Raw genomic sequence first — 14,510 nt, forward strand, 5'->3', positions numbered from 1 at the left:
TTATGCAGAAATAAATACATAATACATAAAATTTACAGTACCAGAAACATTACAATTAAATGCAAAAATATCTCGGAATATTATAAAAATATCAGTTTTTTTAAATAATGATTTTTATGGAAAAATGAGATCACTTACACATAAACTTATAACATAAAGATGATTGAAAGAGATATCACAATTTTATTAAAAGGGTTATTTTTCAAGACAATGAGGTCACTTACTTTCAGAGCTTTCTTTAGCGGATATAAACTCAGCCTAATCACCCCGTTCAGGCCAGGGTTGAGTCTGAGGCCCAAGCCACTGAAACACCATTAATAGAAACAACCCAGCCCCAAATTAGATTTATGTTGGCCAAGCCTGTCAAGATGTTCAGCTTTATCCTGTGAAATGAAATCTCGAGACCACAGGCCGTAAAAACCATAGAGATGTCTCCCAAAGATATTGACTTGAACTCTTATATATAAGTTAAGCATGGTCGTTGCCCAAAATGTTGATGTTGTTCTTGTGAAAACAAGAATTTTGAGTCTTTCCCATAATTCAAGCTTTTCCTAAGCAGTGCGAGTATTGGTTTGGCCCTTCCCATGCATCAATCTCCCCATCAATTTAGAAAAGTCCAACTCTTCAAAAAGGCAAGACTTCAAATTATGCAGCACATAAGCTAGAGTTGCGGAATAAAAAATTCTTTGAATATTTTCGATATGGAGCTGCAACTGGGCCTTGATGTGTTCATCTGCTTTACTTTGGCCTTCAAATTCTCTCACTCTCTCTCTCTAAAGCAGCAAGCCTCTCTTTATGAGCAAAATAAAGCCTATACAAAGCATACCCACTTCCTACAATCTCCACTGTGACAAAACCCTTTCTTCTATGTCTCCACTGTTGATCCATACGAGAGAGAGAAACAAAAAAAGGAACAGCCAAAAGAGAGAGTTTCATTGTAATGAAGGTAAGAGAGAGAGTCTCGTTGGAATAAAAGTAAAGAGAGACGGGTCTTATTATCATAAGGATAAGAGAGAGGGGTTGTTAAGTTGTCATGTCGAGAGGGAGATAGAGAGGCCAACGAAATGGTGTTTCCACGTAAGCTGGTGAAACATTACTATAAGGTGCAAATGCAGTGTAGACCATAAGGTCTACCCTATAAAGACAAACTAGCATCAAATAATAAAAATTGTTTTTGAAACATTTTATTTAGGAAAAGGCTAACAGACCCCTACCAGTTTTCAGAATAACAAGACATTTTTTCAAATATATCGGGGAAGATGAGAAGAATGGTCCCTATGGTATATTACTAACACCTTGAATTCTCATAAATTATTATTATTATTATTATTATTATTATTATTATTATTATTATTATTATTATTATCATTAGTATTATTATTATTATTATTATTATTATTATTATTATTGTTGTTGTTATTATTGTTATTATTATTATTATTATTATTATTATTATTATTATTATTATTATTATTATTATTATTATTATTATTATTATTATTATTATTATTCAGGTTCAAAAAAATTTGGGTCGTCACATTCTCCCCCCTTATAGAAATTTAGTCCTCTAAATTTTGCATACTTAATTACTAAAAAGATGGGGGTATTCCCTTACTACTGGGATCTCTTCTGGCTTAGATTGCACATCCCGATTTCTACCACATAGGTTAAATACTTGATATATCTTTTAGCTAGAAAACGATGGGCCCGCAGAGTAATAATAAATTGTATAGGGAAAGCATCCCTAATACCAAGAAAATGTAGCTCAAGTTGGATACAGGGGTTGGGGTCGTGGTGATAGCATCCCCACACTTAGTTATCACATCGTGGTATCCATTTCTATTGTTGACATCCTTAATTTAGAACTTTCTCAAAATGTAACTCTGTTTACATCCCTAATTTAGCATCTGCAAAATGTAACTCTCCGAACGGGTTGGGGACTAAAGGTCACACTCTCCAGCTCGCACTGCAGATAAAAAAGAACCTAAACTGTTAAAAACTTGGCAATAAGAGCAAAGGGTCTCTTTCTAATCCAGACCAGCGTTGCCTTTAACTACAAAGACGGATCTTGTATCTTATGATGCTTTCATCAACTAATAACTAGACCTTATTTAACTCATCAACATCTAATAGGATTCTTCCTAAGGTTAAGACCCATGAAGCCCCAAATAGTGATTTGTGCCAGAGGATCAATAACTTCAGCAATAGTATGTATACCTTGGAGGTTCATAAGTAAAGCACAAAAAGTAATGAAACAGAGAAAAACAGAACTAGAGGAAGTAACAGCAGACTAGTATACCAACAAAGACAAGGAAACACCTAATTGAGACTCTCAAGTTGGTCCGCTGAAGATAGATATCTGAAGATAGACATTCAACTAAAAATCAACGTCTAGGATCTTGAAGAAAACCTCACCTAACATTATTTGTGAAATAGTGTCGTAGAAAGTGTAGAAAGAGAAGAGTTAGGGTAGGGCAGGGGAGAGTTCAGAATCATAGGTATTGAAGAGGACTGACTAGATGCATTTGTCTTACAGTGATAGTAAATACCTTCAAAGAGGGAGACATGATGGAATGCACAAAAACAGCTGAACATAAAATCATAACAGTAAATCTTTTGCTGGATCCATAACCAAAAGACTGTGTTTTATATCACATGGAGTAAGTTCATGCAAAGCACAAACCTCCAAAACTTAAAAAGAAAATTTGGACACTAGTGAGATAGCAGAGAACCGGGCATGTGAATCATTAAATAGATAAAAGTAATGACGACTTCAGTAAATGGAGGGCATGGACATGCAGTGAAAGAGCATGAGTTGTCTCAAGAATGTGTTGATTCACATGTTTGGCATCAAAGGTTTTCGAAAATTGAAGATCAGTACGCACCACTATAATTTTGACCAGAAGACATCGATTTCTTTGATGAACTGAGTCTGAATCTACAACGAATGATAAAAAAAATCACAAGGTTAAGATTGTTTCTTAAATAAATCATTTGAATAGTGCAGTGCTCCACAAGCACAGTAGGAAATTTATAGCCAGACTTGTACAAAGAAGGGTATGGACTTTTGTTTTAGAAACAATAATTTTATTATCAGAAATGCAAAATAATAATGCTGTTTACCACTTTCACAAGTCAGGTCATCATTCACATTTTGAAGAAAACAATTGAGAAACATAATAGAAAATGCCATATTTAAACACTTCCAAAAGTTTAATGGATGTCCCCATACTCCATGTATAGGAGGAACAACATAGGAACACTTAGGTGGCTCATGAAGGTAATCCAGATAAAACAACTCTCCAGCTTTACAACTTCTAGCTAGTCACAATTAGCTTTCTAAACAAGCTTCCAAATATCAGACGCAAGACGTGAAAAAGAGAGAAAAGGTTAATGAAAAGATAGGCACAAAAATAACATCAGGGGGAAAAACAAGCAGTAACATCTCCTTACCAGTTCAAACGGAGTTTAGAATCTCTGAAAAATATCTAATTAGAGGTTCTATGAAGAATGGTTGAGTTAGAATTCCTCATCAAATGACATGTAGCTCTAAAGTACAATATCCAGACAGGACGCAAAATAGAAGAATAACTAAATACTTGAAAGAAAAGCTGAGAGGACATGGAGAATCTACTAGCAAGCCACATCAGAGAGAGGTTCACATTACAAAACTTAAGAAGTAGCTACATATAGGTGGTAGAAAAGGTTACAACATCTGATGATATTGTAATTGTTGAGATTAGTTCTCCTGTAGAAATCGTCACTTTTAGTAGTGTAGACACCCCATTTTAAATCTGACAAATTTTGTGACACCCCATTTTAAATCTGGTAAATTTTGCAGTTTTCTGAACTCTTAAGATCACACTTAGCCAAGTAAACCCATTTGTTTGGATAAGTACATGTAGGTTATGTGAATATATCCTCCCCAGCGGATTTTGACCCCTATAAACCATCTTTTCGTGGTCATTTGGAAGGGGAAGAGAGAAACCAAACCCTAGGAGAGAGACCAGAACCCTAGGGAAAAAAAGAGATCAAAGAGAAAGACAACCACAAAGAGAGTTACACGAGAGAAGAGAAAACCTTAGAAACTGCTTCAGGAACCCGAGCCTCCTGAGAGAAAACCTAGACCTAGGGCACAAGCACCCTAGATCTATCCTTAGGGTACCACCACCCTTTTTCAACTAGAGACTTTTGGTGAACATCCGACTCAGAGAGACAAAAGATGACCGGTTATGATACAGGTGAGCCCCAAAAGGTTTGGGAGTCCCGGGCCATCAGGCCCAGTTCGGTATCATTTTTTTTTTTATTCTTCTTTTATTGTTTTAATTTTATTTTAATCTGCTTATTTACTTTAAAAACATATTTTCGTGTCATGGATCATGCTGGCTCTGCCACAGATCTGAGAGTAAATCTGCTTGATTCCAAGCAGATCTGGCTTCAGATCTGAATTCGATTTGTCCCACTTTGTTTACCACTATTTTATTGCATTTTTATTTAGTTTAAGGTGTCAAAATCCGAGAGATCTTCTTCGGAAGATCTGTCAGATTTTCATCGTAAACAGTTTGGCGCCCACTTTGGGGCATTTCGAGCTAGATCTGTGAACGAAAAATAAAAAAATAAAAAATAAAATAAAAGCAACCCCCGATCTCCTTTTTAGGGTCTTTTTTTTAAAAAAAAAAAATCCAAAAGAAACGAAAAAAATAAAATAATCTTTTTCATAGGAAAATCTTGTTTTTGTTACATTTTTCCCTTAGTATTTCTTTTCATTTTATTTATTTATTATTATTTTAGTTTGTAAAGAGAAGAAAAAAGAAAAAAAAAAAAAAAGGATCACTAATTGACTTTTGTGATAAGAGCATGTTTATGTTTATGTGTCTGTTTCTTTTCCACTTCTAAAAGGTTGTTTTGGGTTCATGCTTGCCTCTGTTCAAAAAGGCTACTCCACTTCCTATTTTATTCTCTCTTCACCTACTCCAACTTGTTAAGGGCTTGGATCCGTTCCAAATAACTTTCTTGTGTTTTAGGGAACTTGCGTGTCTTTGTTTATGGCTATAAATTTTTAGATCTCAATAATTTCTATTTTACTTTCATCTCCTTGAACTTTTGTGAGTTTTAGACAGAGAGAAAGAGAAAGAAGGGTATAAATATTTTCTTTTGGGATTCTAACTTTCGTTTCCTTATTTTTTTTAGTTTGTTGTTGTCTTCTTTTCTTTTCTCATAAGGTTTCCTTGTTGTTCATTCATTTTCTTATATCTTATTGGAAGAGGTAGAGTTTTTTATTAAGAGATAGAGCTTTCTTTTTGGAGTTATTCCGTAGTTATCGCTTTGGGCTAATTGTAAGCAGTCGCTACTGGTATTCACGTTCAAAACATTCTTTGGTCTCTTCTTCCTTAATTTTATTTTGATATTCATCGAATAAATTTTTCTTCTTTGGTGTTCATGAGATAGTTTTCATATCAATAATATGTGACTTTAAGTTAAGTGGGATGAGGTGTATGAGTTGTTAAGAGGATTTTGGGGAATAGATAGAAACTATTCCCTTGAGAGGAGATTTACTTAGATAGCAAGAAAATCCCTCCAGAGGAAATTTATGGACGATTTACATAGAGATGGATAGGGAACGAAGATTGAGAGAAAATAAAGAAAGGAGATTGAGAGAAAATAGGAAGAAAAGATCTTGAGAGAGAGAGAGAGAGTTTTAGGGTGTGGGAGAGAGAAAAACAAAAAAAAAAAAAAAAAGTTCTCTCCCACACCCTAAAAAAAAGCGACTAGTTTTTCAAAAAAAGGAAATTCCTTTTAAGGCCATATTGCCTTTTTTTTTTGTTAAAAAAAAAAAAATTAAGGCCTTTATCATTTTTGAAGAAAAAAGAAAAAGGAAAAGTCCTTTGCAATAATAATAATAATAATAATAATAATAATAATAATAACTTCATAAGGTCTCTTTGTTTCAAAAAATAAAAAAAGATCACTTTTGTGAAAAATTGTTTTGTCTTTTTTAAGGTCATTCTATTTCAAAAAAAAAAAAAAAAAGAGTGGGTGTTTGAGGCCATCTTTCTTATCCACTAAAAAAACAAAAAAAAAGTATCATTAGCTCTTTTTTAAAAAAAAATAAAAAAATCACTTTCCTAAAAAAAATATCAGCAAATTTTTTAGGCATCTTTGTCTAAAAAAAAAATAGTATTTTAAAGGCAATCTTGCTCTAAAAAAATAAAAAAAAGAAAATAATATATATATATATATAAGGCATTTCTCATTTCTTAAAATTATGCATTTGTGTCAATATATATACATATATATATATATATATATATCTTTTAAAGGCAATCTTGCTTTAAAAAAAAATTATTATTTTTTGAGGCATTTCTCATTTTTGGAAAAGAAAAAATTTCTTTGCAAAAAAGAAAAATAAAATCACTTCTGCTACAAAAGTTTCTTTTTGTAAGTCATTTCGTTTTCACAAAAAAAAAAATAAAAAAAAAAAGAGAGAGAATCTTCACTTAAAAAAATTGTAAAAAAAAAAAATCTCTTTCATTTCTTTACTTCTAATTTGGAATTTGCCGCTTCTTTCTCTCCTCATTAAACAAAAAGGGGTTAAAAATTAGAAAAATTCCAAGGTCATTTACACTCTCTCTCTAATTGTGCCTTGATCGAGTCACCCTCGACTCGAGGTGCACTCAAATAGGCACATGTTGTGCCTGGTTCCACTTTCATTTACTGTATACCTTCTTAGGGGTTGCTTACCCCCACATCTGAACTGTGCTTTTGGTCAGTAAAAAACCCGACCCGAAGCACACCTCACTTGGCACGATTTACGCCAAGTGCGCACATTTTTCTTGCATTGTGTGCTTGGTTGATTACTACTTTATTTTTGCTTGTGTGCTTCCTTACACACTCTTGCACACACTGGACCGGGAATGCCCGAAAGCCAGCAAACAAAGATTTCAAAAACCTCCAATATCCGTGTTAACGGCGTGAGGGGAACCTAGCTTTGAGAGTTGAGGCGATTGGGATTCGCGTAACTTTAACTATGAGAGCCCCTCCGTAATCCTTTGCCTCAAAGCAACTCCGCGTATAATAGGACCTGGTGAACATCCTATAACAAGAGGCCAGGACCTATGTGGGAACCTATATCAGCTTAGCCGCATTTCAATAGTTAGGAACCCACTCTCAAGCCAAGCCTACCTATAATCTAGGTCAAAAGTTTTTTTGTGTTGTGCTTGTTTATTTTTGTTGGTTAATCTTAGATTTCAGATCGGGCCCTCTTTTAGTCCGAGCTGAACCCTCTGGGTCCAAGTCCAGGCTTATAGCCAGCTTAGCCCAGGTCCGAACCAGGTTTCGGCTTGGTCCGAAGTTAGGCCCCCCCTCGTTCCGCGTCGAGGGCACGTTCCTAGTTCATCTTTGATCCATTCTGAGTCCATCTAGTCTAGATCTCAGTCTAGGTCTTAGTATAAGTCTCAGCTTAGAATTGCTTCTAGAGCTTGACTAGACTTACCCTAGTTCAGGGTCCAAACCAGACCGAGTTTAGCAGATTTCATCCAAGCTAGATTCTAGCGTAGGTCTTTTGCCCCTAGAGTCAGACTCGGTCTACCGTAAGGCGTCGAGTCTAGATCTCACAAAGTCTAGGAATCATGACCCAGGATCATAGCAGAGCAAGGCCCAACCCTATGGCCCCAGCTCAGTCTAGATCTAGAGAACTTAGTCAGTCCGAGAGACACCGTCATAATGCTCCCTCACAAATCATTCATAGCACTCGTGTTCGTGAGCCGACACTCGTCCCACATGGAACCAAACCTAGCCATCCAAGCCGCCGTCAAGGCCACCATGTAGAAGTCACGAGCCAACAGGTTGATAAGGTTTGTAATACCTTGAACAGTCAAGGGGTCAGGTCGAGGGCGATCCTCCAAGACATATAACCTCAAATCCAGTCGGCAGAACAAGAAAGGCCCCAACCCAAATATTTGAGTCAGCCGATCTCAGCCATGTGAACCACGATGGTCAATTAGCAGTTTAACATTCCAGTCTTGGCAATTAGCCAATTAGTGGGCGAATGGTTCACATACAACTAGGGAAAGTCTACCCAAGCAACCCATCACCAGTAAAGATCAAGGTTTTGACCTAACTCGATATAAAGACAATCCTAAGGTACATGCTTACTTTCAAGACCTGCTCAATAGAGGATACACTATCCATCGCACTCAATCTAGGAAAGTTAGGTCAGAAGCTCAAGCCATAGGCCAAGTCTAACATTTTGGCTCAAACCAGGATAATCTTAGGTCTGTTAGCCTGCCAATCCAACCCACTACGGGCCAGGGGTCTAGTTTTAATCATCACTCGAGCCCAAGACTACTTAGAGGGCAGACTCACTCTGACAGTAGTTATGGCATTCCTTCACTCTTTCAGTCTAATGCTGGGGTAAGAGAGTACCCTATCCCTAGGGATAGATCATCCAATCAAGGTCAGGGTCAGGTAGACCTAGCCACCCAAGGTCAGAGGTCTAATCGTCATAGCAACTTGAATCGTCCATTCCAGTTAAGTGGTGATTTTATCCTGCAGGCCTCCTTGCATGGCAAAGTTGTGCGACCTCCGAGTAATGGGTATACTCTGACCCAATTCAAATTGGGTGAGTCTACAAGTCGACAACCGGCACATCAAGTTCAACACATTCCTCAGTGGGGTTTGTGATGCCACAGTTCAGAAATAGATTTTCAGGAAAAGGGGATCTTGAGGCACACATCAACGCCTACTTATTGATGGTCCACACACTACGAGACCGACCCAACTAAATTAAAGTCATATTCTCGCATAACTTATGAGAAGAACCCTTGATGTGGCATCGAAAATTCATGAACGATAACCCTCAAGCAACTCCTGACGACATGTTCATGCAATTTTTCTCCCGCTATAGTGGAGGAAGGCTAAGACCCATCACCCTTGGTGAGTTAACTTCTACCAAACAGAAATCGGGCGAATCTCCTTACCTATTTATAACCAGATTCAAAGAGGCTGCTATGCGAGTCACTGAAACTCCACTCCTTGAAGCTGCGAGGGTAAGCTTGGCATTAGAGAACATGACTCTAGAATATGTAATGTTCTTTAGTATGGGCGCAGTCCCTTACTCGTTTGATGTTATGTTTGAAAGAAAATCACGATACGAGCGAGCCAAGGAAAATAAAGCCGTAGCCGAAAAACCCTCTCAAGAAGGAGAGGTAAACATGATCAAGAAAAGAAACCTTTCTGTAAATCATTCACAAGAAAAGACTAAAATTTATTCAACCACATAAAGAATGCAGACTTCCACACCAAGGGAATGCGCTCCCATTGATGAGCATATGACCGATGTCATGAAGAAGTTGTTGAAGGCAAGGCTCATAGAATTACAGACAGAAGCCAAGATTCCTCCTTTCCATGAAGGCGATACTTCTCGATGGTACGATTGGCATCAAAATTATAGCACTGAGGAATGTCGAGCTTTCAGACATAGAGTTCAAGATCTCATCGATAACGGCATGATAAGTGTCAAAAAGGAAGATGTTGATGGCAAAAAAGAATCAGAAACTCTAGATGTCTCGACAAAGAATATTGATGTTAAACTAATTAACTCAAGAGAATTACAAGCTGGGCCCAAACCTGAAGAAAATCCACAAAGGCCTTGGAGCACAAGAAGAAATCAACTGGGAAGTCCAGTAGGTGAAGAAAAAAGCGAGCATAACCTCACCATGAGTTAATGACTACGGATACTCAAGATCAAAGCAGTGAGGATGATTTTAGGTCCAAGCCCACCGGAGTAAGGGGAAAAGAAAGGGGTATCACATATGGAATTCCACTCTAAGATACACCCCCAAAAGTGGCATAAGAAATCCCCATCATCAAGAGTCACACTAGGGCATATGAACCCTTCAACCTGTACTTCCGAGTTAACACAATAAACGGTTCATACGTGTGTGACAATGAATCAAACTTGCAAGAGCAATATGAACTCGAGTATAAGCTCAATCAAGGTTTTGAAGTTATGAATTCCCAAGCCCATGACGGCAAGAAAAACCTTAATTCTTGGACAACAACTCGTGAGGGAGCAAATGAGCAAGTGCTAAAAGGAAGCTCTTCACCCCAAGACCTTGACGACCCACCCAAGTGAGATCAATATGATGAGGACGACATGTTAGAAATTGGTTTGATCCAAATCAACGAGAAGGGATCATCTTCCAAACGAGGGGCTAACAACACAAAGTCTCCCATTACTCATCCAAATAAGGGGCCAGCACCTCAAATATCAAAAGAGGTCGAACCTTTGGAAATTCTAAGGGGCCTACCTGGCAACTTCACCAGACTTCCTCGCCAACCCACCTACATAGGATGAGGAGCCATGCTTAAAAGATTTAACCGAGTCACCTCTCGAGGTGAACCCAATTATAGATAATAGAGCAGCAAAGAGCCCAAATTTGACTATTCTCAAATATTTGATATCTTCACTAGAGTTGATAAAGCTCAAACCTTTAGAAATTCTAAAGGGCCCACCTGGACCACCTTCACAAGATTTCTTGAATGATCCACTAATCTGGGATCACGAATTGGATATTGAAAATTCGACGATATTACCTTCTCAAGAAGCAGGCTCTTTAAAAGTCATTAGCAACATGAGCACAACTCTGATAACTTGAGCACCACCATATCAAGAGAATTCACATGAAGAACAAGTTCCCAACGAAACGAAAAGCTCTGTAGGGGCAACCCCATCAAAATATTCAATAGGGGCAAACTCCTCTCATGAAGAGGATACAATATGGGCAACTAATGAGACATAACTCTTGTTCGTTGACTCCCAACATGTCGTAAGGCCATCTAGTACCAACTCAACCACTCCTCTTGTGTGAGAGTCTCACCTAAGCTTGAGCACTGAGATGGAGCCTTCCATAGAGTTAACTTCTGAAAAACAATTCGAAATTTGCAATGAAAGAGATTACCGAAAAGGAGTTGGGTGATCACTCACCCCTTGCAAATAACCAAATGAGGCATTCATGCCTCACACTTCAAAGGGCGTTAACGCCTAATGTGTAACATGAAGTACTCCATTAACGGGAAAACACTGATGACCTTATCCGTCCATACGAAAAGCTAAGGGATTTGGAAACTGAGAGTGATTTTTAGTCTCAAAATCAAGGTTCAAGTGGAGCAGTTTAAAGGAAAAGTTCAACAAATATTCAATAACCATTGTCGAAGAGATTTTGGATGCCAATCTGGGTCAAGGGAAATCAAATGAAGACCAATATTAGAACCTCCCTGCCACTTGGAGGAGGGAAAGATGATCGAATTCTTACATGATCTTAAGGTGAATTGCTAAAAAAAAAAAAGCGCACCTTTGACTCTTCTTCCTCCACCTCATCTTCCTTTGTCATTGTTATCTTCTTCAAAAAAATAACAATAAAAATCTATTGGGCAGAAAATCTGAAAGGAACCCCAAGGGTTAGAAAAAATGCTATCGGGCTGAAAACCAGAAAGGAACATCGGAGCGATGAAAAATAAAAATAAAAAAATCCACTGGGCTGGAAATCCAAAAGGAACCCCAAGTGTCGGAAAAAAAGCTACTGGGCTGAGCACCCAAAAGGGACCCCAGGGTGACGAAAAAAGAAGAAGTTCTCTCATTCCTTCTAATCTTCAAAGCCTTTTCTCTCTAAACATCTTCTTTTCCTCCCCTAAGTCAAAGTGGTGTTAAAAGAAAAATCAATAAGCATTAGCCTGACGGAACGTTATTAAGAACCTAGATCGTCTGAAACTTCGAAAGGTGGATGGTGGAGGAACGAAATCGGAAATCCAAAGAGATTCTGAACACCTGGGGCCAGTATCAGAAATTTCAAGGCTTTGTTTCGCTCGAAACTATAGAGAACGCTCATTGAATTGCAACATAAGAGCTGAGGTTGGAAGATAAAGACATACTTGATGATTCTTCATCCCGAAGATTCAAGCAAGGACCCGATACACTCACATAGGGTCCACCAAAGGGGTCATAAGAGGTTAAACTGTAAGACATACATTAAAAGAAAACCACCCCCCAACAAGGGCGGCAAGAAAAAAAAAATAAAAAAAAGGATAATAAAAATCCACGATCGTATGAGTATAACCGCCGACTACACGATTTATCGCTGCATGACGTTAAACTGCTTAGAGTTCTCTATGGTTGCAGGAGTTAAAACTGCTAACCAACCTTGTTTTTCGAAATATCTTTCTCTTTCACTATATCTCTTGTGTTGTCAAAAACTTTAATTTCTTCGTTAAAATTGTAACTTGTCCTTGCTCTGGGTTCTATTTCAAATCGCCCCCTACTTTCAAAATTTCTAAAAATGACTTTCAAAACAAAGGAGCTTGGACACCCGTACATGATGATCACTGCGTTGCTGCGATTACCGTGTTGCTACCTCATCTCTCTCTTTAGATTCGTCCAGACAAGTCTCTTCATATAGAAATCCTTTCCAATAGACAGCCTTAGGAAACCCTAAGGAGATCAAAGAAGATGTATAGGTTAAAAATTTTTGAACTGCAAAACACCTGAAGTTAAGTGACATGGCTAGAAAATCCAACTCGAGTTTCAAGCATGTGTAACTCATCGACATCTCACGCGGAAAACCCTAAGAAGAAAAATGCCTTAGGTGGGTAAGCTCGATGAGCGCAATGACTTGCAGTGATTGTTGGTGTGCCCTCTGACCACTTGACCTCAGGAAGAAATCTTTGATGTTCACCTGCCCCTCGAAGGACAGGGAACACAAAAGTGTCTACTTCTTTAACACTCACATATCTCTCGAAGGACAAGGAGTGTCAAAGAGAGGCAACTATAGACACCCCATTTTAAATCTGGCAAATTCTATGACACCCCATTTTAAATTTGAAAAATTATGTGGTTTCTTAAACCCTTAGGATCACACTTAACTTAGTAAACCCATTTTTTGGATAAGTACGTGTAGGTTATGTGAGTATAATCCTCTTTTTGTGGTCATTTGGAAGGGGAAGAGAGAGACCAAACCCTTAGATAGAGTAGATAGAGATAAAAATCTGAGAGACCAGAACCCTAAGGAAAAGAATAGATCAGAGAGAAAAAAAACTAGAGAGAGAGTCACATGAGAGAAGAAAAAACCCTAGAAACTGAACCCAAGCCTCCTGAGAGAAAACCTAGACCTAGGGCAGAACCACCCTAGATCTACCCTTAGGGCACAACCACCTTTCTTCAACCAGAGACTTTTTGGTGAACATTAGACTCAGAGAGACAAAAGAGGACCGATTCTGATACGGGCGAGCCCCAGGAGGCTCGGGAGTCCCAGGCCATCCGGCCTATTTCATTATCATTTCTTTCTTTTTTTTATTCTTATTTTATTGTTTTAATTTATTTTGATCTGCTTATTTGTTTTAAAATCGTATTTTCGTGTCTTGGATCATGCTGGCTCTGCCACAGATCTGAGAGTAGATTTGCACATTTCCAAGCAGATCTGGCCTCGGATCTGAATTCGATTTGTCTCACTTTGTTTACCACTATTTTATTGCATTTTTATTTCGTTTAAGGTGTCAAAATCCAAGAGATCTTCATCGGAAGATCTGTCATATTTTCATCGTAAACAAGTAGTATCAATTATGTGGATCTTGGTTTGGAACATTAGGTATGTAGTTAAACTAAGAGAAGTGCAGTGCGGGCCTTATTACAGACCCATCAGCCCGAAGTAGCTGCAATCATACAAACCAAACTTCCTAGGCCTATTCTATCGGAAGTAAGGCTTATGGCATAAAAGATTGGACTGAATGCCACCCTTCTCAGGCCTATTCTATTGGAAGTAAGGCCCATATTGGGTAAGGTCCTATCAATGGGTGGCCAAAGCGGAGTAGCAAACATTTAGAGACATTTTTTCATTCCTAAGATGTGACAGTTTATTATTAAGGAACAAAACAAATTCTAAATTTTTACTATATATTATATTGCTGCAAAACAATTTTTCCATTAACAAACTTTCAGACTTGTACAAAGTTTATAATAACATGAGGACTTATATATATATATATATATACAACTTTGACATTACAAAAGTTACAATGACGAATTTATCCATGACTACAAACTCCTTCTGTTATACATACGAACAATACGGCTGTGATTACTCCGAAAATTTTTTTACCATAGTTTGATGAGTTTGGCTACTCAGTAAGTGACCAACATTATCCTTTCAAATCATGGTTAGAAAGAGTAATTATTTTCTAAAAGAATGCTTAATATGAGGAAGAGTATACATGAAGAACATATTCAAATTTAGAAATACAAAATTTAACATAACTCCGAAGATTTGAATGCATAGTAAACTAGTATAAGAAAGTGCTTACATAATTCTTTTAACAGAAATGCTCAGTTTAACATAAAACTAGGATTTCACAAGGTACCCTACTAGCGTTCCTAATAGGTATTTTATATACCCCACCAGCTTCCTGGATGGGTCCACTCATATCTCACTAACGTACCGGATGAGTCCACTTAGACACAC

General features: G+C 37.6%; 1 protein-coding gene across 1 annotated transcript; it reads right to left on the reverse strand.

The window, feature by feature from the left end:
• Positions 1 to 206: 206 nt before the first annotated feature.
• On the reverse strand, positions 207 to 949 carry LOC148780474 (peroxisome biogenesis protein 3-2-like). Its single transcript, XM_088847792.1, has 2 exons — positions 757 to 949; positions 207 to 551 (listed from the first exon to the last, which is right to left on the reverse strand). Exons 1-2 carry the CDS (start codon positions 934 to 936, stop codon positions 315 to 317), a joined length of 417 nt encoding a protein of 138 aa, XP_088703918.1. The 5' UTR covers positions 937 to 949; the 3' UTR covers positions 207 to 314.
• Between the last annotated feature and the right edge of the window lie 13,561 nt (positions 950 to 14,510).

Source organism: Amborella trichopoda, chromosome 9 (genome assembly GCF_054954075.1).
Source record: "Amborella trichopoda isolate Santa Cruz 75 chromosome 9, AtrichopodaSantaCruz75HAP2 v2.0, whole genome shotgun sequence".
Classification (NCBI taxonomy): Eukaryota; Viridiplantae; Streptophyta; class Magnoliopsida; order Amborellales; family Amborellaceae; genus Amborella; species Amborella trichopoda.